General features: G+C 46.3%; 2 protein-coding genes across 2 annotated transcripts in view; one reads left to right on the top strand and one right to left on the bottom strand.

The window, feature by feature from the left end:
* Nucleotides 1-489: 489 nt before the first annotated feature.
* Nucleotides 490-928, bottom strand: T265_14952 (hypothetical protein; the record flags this gene model as incomplete). Its single annotated transcript, XM_009175943.1, has 2 exons — nucleotides 490-588; nucleotides 758-928. Coding segments are annotated over 2 exons (270 nt in total), but the record flags the coding sequence as incomplete, so codon positions are not given.
* Nucleotides 929-5591: 4663 nt separating this feature from the next.
* Nucleotides 5592-9911, top strand: part of T265_09770 (hypothetical protein) — a gene marked incomplete at both ends in the record, with an annotated part of 36939 nt that continues 32619 nt past the window's right edge. The window contains one exon of the mRNA XM_009175944.1: nucleotides 5592-5912. Coding sequence (XP_009174208.1) covers nucleotides 5748-5912 — 165 coding nt within the window. The remainder of the gene's footprint in view (nucleotides 5913-9911) is intronic.

The following is a 9911-nucleotide window of genomic DNA, read 5'->3' on the forward strand; positions in this document are numbered from 1 at the left end:
AGGGTCACTCATGGCCAGCAACGTTTTCTCACTCTTAGTTCAAGTCAACCGGCTTCATCGTTGGGCTATTCGTATGTAATGACCCATTTTTCTATAATTTGTTTACCCAAATCTACGACTGCTACTACTTGCTACACGTAAAGTCTGTATGTTTACTCCCATCTAGCACTTCGGTGCCTTTATTCCCACATTCATGTTTGAACAGCCGATAATGCCTCAACCAACCTGTTTACCACAAGTCGAGAAATAAACCTACGACTATACTAATGCAGTCAGAATAAAGGTATGACTGATGTCAGCTGTGGGTACTCAGCAAAACGTGGAAGCAAGGTAGCCATATAAAATATTTTGCATCATCCCTTAAAATTCTGAAAATTGTTTCATGTCAGTCCCCATATTTGAAGATGTAGGCTGAAAACACAAAAGGCCAGAAACCTGAAACTGGACGCTAGTTTTCGGCAAGTTTTGTGCCGATGCCAAAAAAATTAGTCAGATTTCACTATCCCCCAAGCGAGTCAGTACGCCGTTCCGAACCCGATAGTTGGGCATACGGTGAATGCTGTCAAACGCGCGCTGCTTTGTACTTACCTGACCTCTGAGGTCAAAAGTAATGCATTTCGAAAATTGTTATCTTGTAGGCATTTCAGTACAAATCCTCCCGGGCCCCGAATACCGTCACGCACTCGAAAGACTCCCTCACATCATAGAAGCCTCTTGCTCATCTTGAGCAGTATCGTGTATAAAAAACAGGGCTCACTGATGGGCTTCTGTGCTGGGCTTCCCCCCGGTAAACCCTGAAATGACAGTTTGATGCAAGAAACGGACTCAAATCCGAGGATTGGAATGATATTTCCGCATGACTCCGTGGAGATGTAGGTGAAGCGGCCGGTGTCTGCCTGGTATAATCCACGGCAGTGGTGAGCAGTTGCTGATTTCACGGCGATGTGTTGTCACCAAAATGGTCGAATTTGTCGAATGCGAGTGTAGCCGCGTGCCCATCAGATGGGGTTGGAAGCTTTTGGTAGAGACGACAATAGAAGAGATCGTTATATACAGTTCTGAAGGATTTAGCGCTAAATCTGAAGGGTTGTGTATCCCAAAGACCCGATGAAATGCTTGTCCAGATGTTTTAGTCACTTTTTTCAGTTTTACCGGGATAAAACTCCAAGCCTTCAAACGAGTGTTGCTTCAAACGCCATCAAATTGGAGGTTGGGGAGCCATGTACTCATGATTGGACTTCGGTATACAGCCTGGGATTTTTCTTATCCTAATTCATCACAGATCACGGTGAGTCCTTGTTAAAACCTTTCAGCGCATATCCACGGCTGGAATAGATTTTAATTATCAGGAGTTCAAGCCCCCTGTTCATCATGACTAACCGCTGACGGACTACTTTATGTAAGCGGTGCGACTCTAGAGAATAATAAGTTTTGGGCTGAAAACCAAAAAGCTCAGGGAGTAAATGTTTACTGTTTACAGGCCGATTCTAAATATAATTGTTCACTAAACCATCAGAAAAATTGCCTTCAATACAATATTGTGAACATGTGCGCCTGTCAGTTGGCATTCTGATTTTGCTTCTGAAGAATAAGCAACCTACGAACCAGAGCGTGATGATACGTTCGCAAGAACACGTGTCAAGCCGGGCTGCTTCAGCTACTGCTCGGGCGTCGTATGATGTAAGCGTTTAGCCAAACAAATAGATTCCAGCTCACATAGGGACATAAACAGAATTAATTGGGCCCCCTAAAAACAGAATAAATACGGTAACGCAGAATGTTTGATGAGTTGGTTTGCAAACCATTTGCAACAGGTACAATTAAAGCCTATATTGAACGCATATCTATGGGGCACATGCCTCTCATTTCCTAGTTTATGTAGCCATGATGTGAAGCAGGAAATGTGCGAGGATTAAGCTCACCCAAGTTGTACACTGATTCACCAGACTAAGTACTTGCCAAAATGTACAGGCTGCCGGGAACGCTGTCGTACACGTAGCCCCACCGTTGTTCGTATAACGGGAGGTTACATCCACCTCTTGTTTCCACAAACTAGATGTACAAAAGCCTTAACCCGGGCATTGTGTAAACAAGCGGACTGTTGAACGTGGAACAGGAAATTCAGCCACCGAAAACAGCTTTTTCCGCCAAAAAGTTAACCGTCCTACATATGCAAATCAAACAAATTTACGCACGACTGGGAGCGTTTACTCACTTAACTAACCAGCGCAATTGAGAAAGCAAACGGCCCTGTGTGACTGGAGATTACGCCTTGTCATTGAGACACCAAAAAGCTGACGCCGCGCTTTGTGCAACATTTTGGGTGTGGTATTAACTAGAATGATGACGACTGCTGGTACAAAACTCCGTAACGCGAAAGCTATTTACAGTCTGTCAAGCAAGTGGCCATGATTACGCGGCCCTAGACGTTCTTTGCTTGAGTTTCACCCCACAGTCCAAAGGTGTTATCTTTGCTTGACATGTGCAATGAGGGCAAAAGCAAACGAAATAGCGGGCGTATGAAAAGTACAGCAAAAGAAACATTTATGCTTCATGAAGTCGGTTATCTAAAGAGACCAACAGATCATATTATGTAAACGACACTCCTTCGAGAAAGTAAGGAGGCTAGCGCCCTCACCGATGAAACGCAATGATTCTTTGGTCCCACAAAATTGAGACGACTTTCGTTTACATTAAAAAAATAAGGAAACGCCTAAAAGTATGCGTGAGCTACCGCGTAGTTTACTGGGGGCCACTTCGCGCTGAAATTACACCTCAATAGCTGAGATTTTCTTGAAGGCCAACAATGACGTCTTATGTGCCTTCCGCAATGTGTATAAAGTTTCCACCGTCGACGTGCACGTTGAATACTGGTCTTAAATGTTATATTTTTTGGAGGGAGTTCGCTGAATTTTCGAGCCTGAAGGAAGAGGCATCTGTGGCGAAGGTGTTCGAGAGGTACACGCAATTAACCCTGGCGGCCAGCAAGCTTCCTCGGTGTCTTGGCCGAGAGGCGGTCCACAGGGTAGGCCTGGCTTTTGTGTTGTTTTCTTTAATAACCATTGGTTCTTTGTGCTGCTTGTGCTTGCACTCACCATTTTATTTCACGTCAGCTAACTTATGCTGACATACGAACAACACTAGGGCCCTTTCGAGAACGTTGATGATATTCACGTCTTGCCGATTGCAAAATTAGTCACAGTGCATATTTGGGGCAATGACAGGTTAAAATCATTGATTCGTGGTAGAGACTTGTGATAAATTGGTCAAAGTGAGTCCCATCGCCTGGTGCCTAACGCCTAGGACATAAATACGAAGGTGGGTACATTTGATTTAGTGCATTCATAGTTGTATTCTATAATAAGCGACCACGGAAAGAAGCCGCAGTCGAATACTTCGCATAATAGCTGCTGATCAGGTGGTAGTTGACATGTTCATCGGGCGTGGCAAATGAATTGCAAATGTTTCCTCAAGACGCAAGGAGATATGGCCAGGGGGCTGTTGTCAAGTCTCATATTTCTGCTTGTCCATACATAGTTTCTAGAGGAAAGCTAATAACTGCGACGCGATTGGCTGCTTGGAGAATTGCAACCAAGTAATTTCAATGGCCCTTTCGGGATGTGGATTCGCCGTGGTTTGAATATGGTGCTCACGCATGAGCCGTCAAAAGACAGAGCATTTGGGTGGCAAACCTCATAGTAAGAGCAAATGCTTTAGGCAAGGTTTTGTGATATGCGCTGGATAAAGCCTTGAGTGACCGACGGAATCTCGTTGGGGCCAGCAAGACTAATTTCTGAACTTCACATTTATCAGCGATTCCAGCTTGGCAGGACGGTAGTAGCATACTTCTCGTTGTCTGGCATGACCACGTTTGGTTATTGCTGATTGTGCCGTGTTGATGAGAATTCACCGAAAGTCCTGTCTTTTCCTTCACTGAGGAGTGTGTGCCGGAAGTTATTGCTACCCAGGCTCATGTGACTGTTTACAGGTCTGAGGATCCAAGGTGATCGATCAATGTCAGGATTCCGAAAGATACGACTCCTGGCTTCCCACACGCATTAACTTTGATTGTCTCGACAGAAGTGCCCTGTCTTAGCCCAAAACCTCTGAACGATTTTCGAGCACCCTACCAAGTTGATTTCTCAAGATGCAGAAAGGCAGCAACACCGATAGAGCTTGTCCAGAAAGCTGCAGTATCAGAGGAAACGCTTCCACCGACCTTTGATCTTCTTCTCACAGATCCTTAGGGCGGGGACGTTGTGCTTGCCATAGATTAATTCCAACAATCTGCTGAACTACGTTGAGCTACTCAAAAAACGTCAAAAATCAAACCCTTAAACTGGAGGCTTATCTACAGATGCGGTGCTATAGATATAATAACACAATGATAAAATATACAGATCTTAAATAGTGGGACTACCTTTGTTGGTATACATTCGTCGAGGAATTGCTAATTCCTGACTGATCCCAAATTCCATTACGACACAAGACAGCGGAACCACGTGTTGGCTTAAACGACATGCGCGGTGACAAGTTCAAAAAGCGGTTTACGCTCAGGTCAAAAACGAGAAAGGTGTTACAGACGCAAAACCGGACTAACAAAAATGGGCATCGCTTTGTACAACTTGGGAATGGAAAAATGAATCAACACCTAACTAGGCTTTGCTTGGGCAGAGTTCGCCAGACAGGCTTTTCACCGTTGAGTCTATTAACACAGGGTGGAAACGTGTTAGGAATCTTTCAAGCTCAGAGTGCACATTTAACTGGATTTTCTTAGTCCGGCAGTTGGTGCGTAAGTAATATACATCGGGCAGACGTCAGCGCGGCGTCTGTGACCCAGTTGAAATAAATTAAGTTGCTTCCATGAGAGTCCTCGAGATGTCGAGCTTCCGGGCCAAACCTGAGTTTATGGTGAGTGGTGCCATGCCCTTATTCTTAAGTAACTCTAGGGAGATTGACAGTCTTGGCACTCCTGGAACAACCACACTTGGAAGCCTCGGCAAAGATCGATCTGTGTAACGATGTAGAATCAACAGAATCACAATTTCCCACTAAGTAGCCTTACCTGCACGTCATCGTGAAAGCGTTCTGATCATCCGAAACCGTTCAAGAAAGACGAAACACATCCTCCGATAATCCAACTCAGTCCTTATGCTATATACGATCGTAGTGTGGGGCTCAACCCATGGCGAAATCATCACTAATTGGGGAAGAGGAAAGTCAGGCTACTACTGCGCCTGATATGTTAGATACGCGGCGGAAACATACCTTTGCACCACACTTCCAAGATTCATCGCATCCACACCCTAGCTACACGGCTTAAGGGGACTGATTTTTGGAGTCATCGCATCTCTATCATTTCCTGTAGTTGAAACAGACGTCATCTTCCATCCCGGGGGTAGACGTTGGCTGCTTTCTGGTAGATAATTCCACGTAACCTGTACACACGGTAGTGCATCTGTTGTCTAGATACCATCTAATTTCAGCCACCGTGAGAGCAGCAGCCTGGTCACAATTTGAATTAACTTTATCCACGTGCTACTCACGACGTGCTCACCGACGGCTCCCATCATACCCAGTGAACTTGTCGCAAGCGCACTGTTTGAATTTTTGCGATGCTCTTGTGATGTGTTCTATTTATGTGGTTATGACACAATAATTATCCGTATCACAGGGGAATTAACTTTCCTACATGAACGGAAAAAGTTCAACCAGTGCATTTTCCGCTTTCCAAGTAAACAGCCAAGATGTCTGGGACGCCGACGATGGTGAATACATGCGTATTATTTCTTACAGAGGTATGTTCTTTGTTGGTTGGGTTGACGGTTATAGCTGCCGAAAAAGCAGCTCAGAAAGTCCTGGAGTCTCACAAGAATGAAATTCTTGCCGGGCGGAGGAGTGCCATTAATTCGGTATGTTTATACAGCGATCTGGCGTTGCGTAGATTAGGATTTTTCAGATTTTGAAGATGGTTATCGAAATTGGTTTTTGGGATGTAACTTTTACCACAAACTTTCGATTTACTGGTTGTTAGACCCATGAAGAGTTCATGAAGGGCTCCGTTGGACTTTATTAAAAAGGATATCTTCCGAAGTAACCGAAGTTATCTGGCCACATTGTATTCTCTAACAGCTTTCCCGTCATTCACCCAAACTGACCACATTACCCCCGGTTACCAATTGCGAGGATCAATAATTGAATGTCGTTTTGGACCACTTATGTGGATTTTGGTCATGTGCTTATCTGGAGTCGTTCCTCATTTCCAGGGCTGTGTAGGGAGCAAACAACTCACTTAGCAGCTTGAAGGCTGGCAGCTCGCTAAATTAAACCGGCTGACCCCCCTACAACGGTTCCACCACAACCTCTTACAGTACCGGGAGTTGTGTTTATGGCGCTGCGCTAACAGATTTGCTCAAGCACCGGATATCAGACGGAGCCGTGACGCGGCTTGAATGTCGGAGAAATGTGCTCGCCGGTCGCGAACATATTGCAGCTTAACGAATTATCAGAAGTCAGATGAAACAGCATTCGTGCCTATCGTGGAGCCTAGTAGACACGTAAAGCTACGGGAGTGGACGAGTCGCATAACGCCGGAAATACTCGTTGGTTAATAGGTGAACTTATTGACCGGATGGTCACTTGCGGGATCCCAACCCTTCTTTTTCTGCTAAGCTTGGAACGATTCATCAGAAGTCAGATGAAACAGCATTCGTGCCTACCGTGGAGCCTAGTAGACACGTAAAGCTAAGGGAGTGGACGAGTCGCATAACGCCGGAAATACTCGTTGGTTAATAGGTGAACTTATTGACCGGATGGTCACTTGCGGGATCCCAACCCTTCTTTTTCTGTCTAAGCTTGGGCACCCTGGCAGTATCCCAGCCCTGATGATTCATCCGGGTGGCTTGGCAGCCGTACACTGAAGGGATGTTACAGCAGAACAAACGTAGGCGAGATTACTCAAGTGATTAGAGCGCGAATTTACTGACCGGAAGGTCCGTGGCTCGAGCCCGACCTCTGCTCCTCGACTTGCCCTGTCTAGGCTCGGGCGATCTGGCAGTATTCCAGCCCTCATGCTTCCTTCGTGTAGCGTGGCAGCTAGGCACCGGAAGGGCGTTACATCTGAACGGACATATCCAAGCTTCGGCCCAGTAAAGTAAATCGAAATGCACCTTTTGAATTCATGGCATCTGTCCCACATTGTTGTTTTGAACGTTCATACTCCGCTATATCAGACAGCAAGCAGCTATTGCTCAGTCCATGTTCTGTTCTTCCGTCAATGTGTATTTCCGTTCCGTAACACAGGCAAAGAAGCACGAAAGCCATTACCAGTCAACTGAGTCAAGTTTGTAACTGCCCTCTCCGCGGATGGAAACTGGGACAAGCAAACCAGTTGTTAGTGATCTGAACAGTTTTGTCTTTGTGACGCGACCAATGGTGGCCTTGAATCAAAGCCATAGCCTTCACTGCATAGCCACGCTCCTTCTCAGACCTGACAAACAACCATTTGTCGTCCATGCATAAATTGGTCCATCGCCTCCAACGTGTGGCCCTCATTCCGTTATTATTTTTTATCCTCGTTGAACGAAGCTGTACCAGCTGGAACCACTGCATTTTGATGCTCGGTTTGTGAGCTTAAGAATTAACGTATCTGGAGTTCGTTCTGGAGTACGGAAATCGCCTCCAATGATGCGATCCTACGGCCTTGGTTATCACGTTTTCCGCCAGCATTACGTGTATCGAAGCGGAGCAGTTGCATTCATCCCTTTTGGTGCTAAGCTGCCATGCTACCCGAAAGAAGCACGAGGGCTGGAATATTGCCAGGTTTCCAAAGCCTAGACAGGAAGTCGAGAGGAAGAGGTCGGGTTTTAACCATGCTCTTTCCGGTCAGTAAATTCGTACTCTAACCACTAAGCCGTCTCGCCCCTCAAAGGCCTTCTTCCCTCGTGTGTGTTAATTAAGCACCAGTGTATATTACTGATGTATTGCTCTCAACGGTGACGCAATCCAAGGTGTCATCTGGCATTATTTTACACAGGTTTGTTAGGTAAACCAAGCTGGCTGAAAATGTTGCATAACACACGCATTGTACTAGATGTTGTTGGAGAGGACACCGGAATGATTCCTGGCCAGTTGGAAAAAGCGTCAATCAAAATCAAATAGGAAGTACCACGTACTGGTCCTGCGCAATCAATGTGGACTCCAGACCAAGGCTTCTCAGGTCGAGGCCAGGGGACCGATGATTGATTTGGCGGATTCTTGGCATCTTGTTGGAATCGGGAGCGTTTGCAAAATTAGTGATGTGCTGGTCCATGTGTGGCCAGTAAGCGTAACTGCGGGCTATTGATTTTATGCAGAATGCCCAGAATGGAAATGACGGGTGACTCGATGGCCTAAAGATTGAGGAATCACGGCGCGATCTCCAAAAATTAAGCAATTGTTTACGGCTGACAATGCATGTTGGCGTTGAAGGAGCTGTCGAAAGCAATCATCTGTGAGGTTCGAAGGCCATCGAGACTTCACAAACTGGATCGTCTTCTGAAGCGTCGGATCAGCCATGGTAACTTGTTGTACCGCTGTCACTGTCACGAACAGACTGAACCAACTGGAGGCCGCTGCGTCTTCGAAAGCAACCTGCGCAATAACCGTATCCTCTCCGTGAGTTAGCTGATTGCTGATCAGGCGAGCTAATGCATCGGCCTGACCGAAGTCGGCGGTGCGACGATATTGAATATCAAAGTCGTATCCCAGCAGTATAAGCACCCATCTTTGAAGGCGGTTGGCAGAATGTGCGGGAACACCTCTTTTTGAACCGAAAATAGGCAGCAAAGGTTTATGATCGGTAAGTAGGGTGAAACGACGACCGTACAACAAGTTATGGAAACGCCGGACGGCAAACACTAAGGCCAAAGCTTCTCCATCTGTCCATAACGCTGTTCTGCTGGCGATAGTGATTTCGACACTTGCATGATGGCCTCCGATCCGTCTGGGAGGCCGTGCAGAACGACGGCACCGACTCCAAAAGTAGAGACATCATCTGCTACGAAGATCATTAGCTTTGGGCCCCAGTGGGTTAGTAGCAGTTCGGAACTGAGCATCGCCTTTAGCCCCCAGAATGTTTTTTCGAATTCTTCTTACCAACGGCAAGGAACATCCTTTCCAAGCAACTGATTTAGTGGAGATCGAATGTAATGTAGCAAAGGTAAGAGTGCCGAATAATAGCTGATGAACCCCAGAAAGGAATGCAATGAATGGACATCCTTAGGAGATGGCATCTCCTGCATAGCTGAAACGTTCTCCGGGTCAGGATGACAACCAGGGGCGTCGAAGGTGAAACAAAGATATTTCACTTTTGTCAAGAAGAATTGAAACTTCTCAGGACGGAGTCGGAGAGCAGTGTCCTGAATGCGCAGCAAGACGACATTGATCCGATCAAAAATATCTTCGGGTGAAACAGCAACGATCAGCACGTTGTTGAGGTATGTGACCACACCCGGAACGCTAGAAAGGGTGGTATCCATCAACTCCTGGAAAATTGCTGGAGCTGTTTTAACGCCAAACGGGAGATGGGTGTATTGATACAGTCCGCGGTGTGTTGATTTTCAACAGTAGGCTTGATTCTGATGCTACTTCAACTTGAAGGTACGCTTCAGCAAGGTCGATTTTGACGAAGAACTTTCCGCCGTTCAAAACAGTGACTAGATCGTCGGGCACTGGTAGTGGATAGTGGTGCTGCTGAAGAGCGGCATTTAGACCGGTTAAGAAATCGGCACATATGCGGATATCACCGTCACGAAGAGACTGGCCGTCACGAAGAGACTGGACCTTACCGTGGTGTGACGGTTTGCGCACCTCAGCAATCCATTGAGCTATACTGGAGAGTGTCCCGCGACACTCACAGAGTCTCTCATACC

Source organism: Opisthorchis viverrini (assembly GCF_000715545.1).
Source record: "Opisthorchis viverrini unplaced genomic scaffold opera_v5_300, whole genome shotgun sequence".
NCBI lineage: Eukaryota > Metazoa > Platyhelminthes > Trematoda > Opisthorchiida > Opisthorchiidae > Opisthorchis > Opisthorchis viverrini.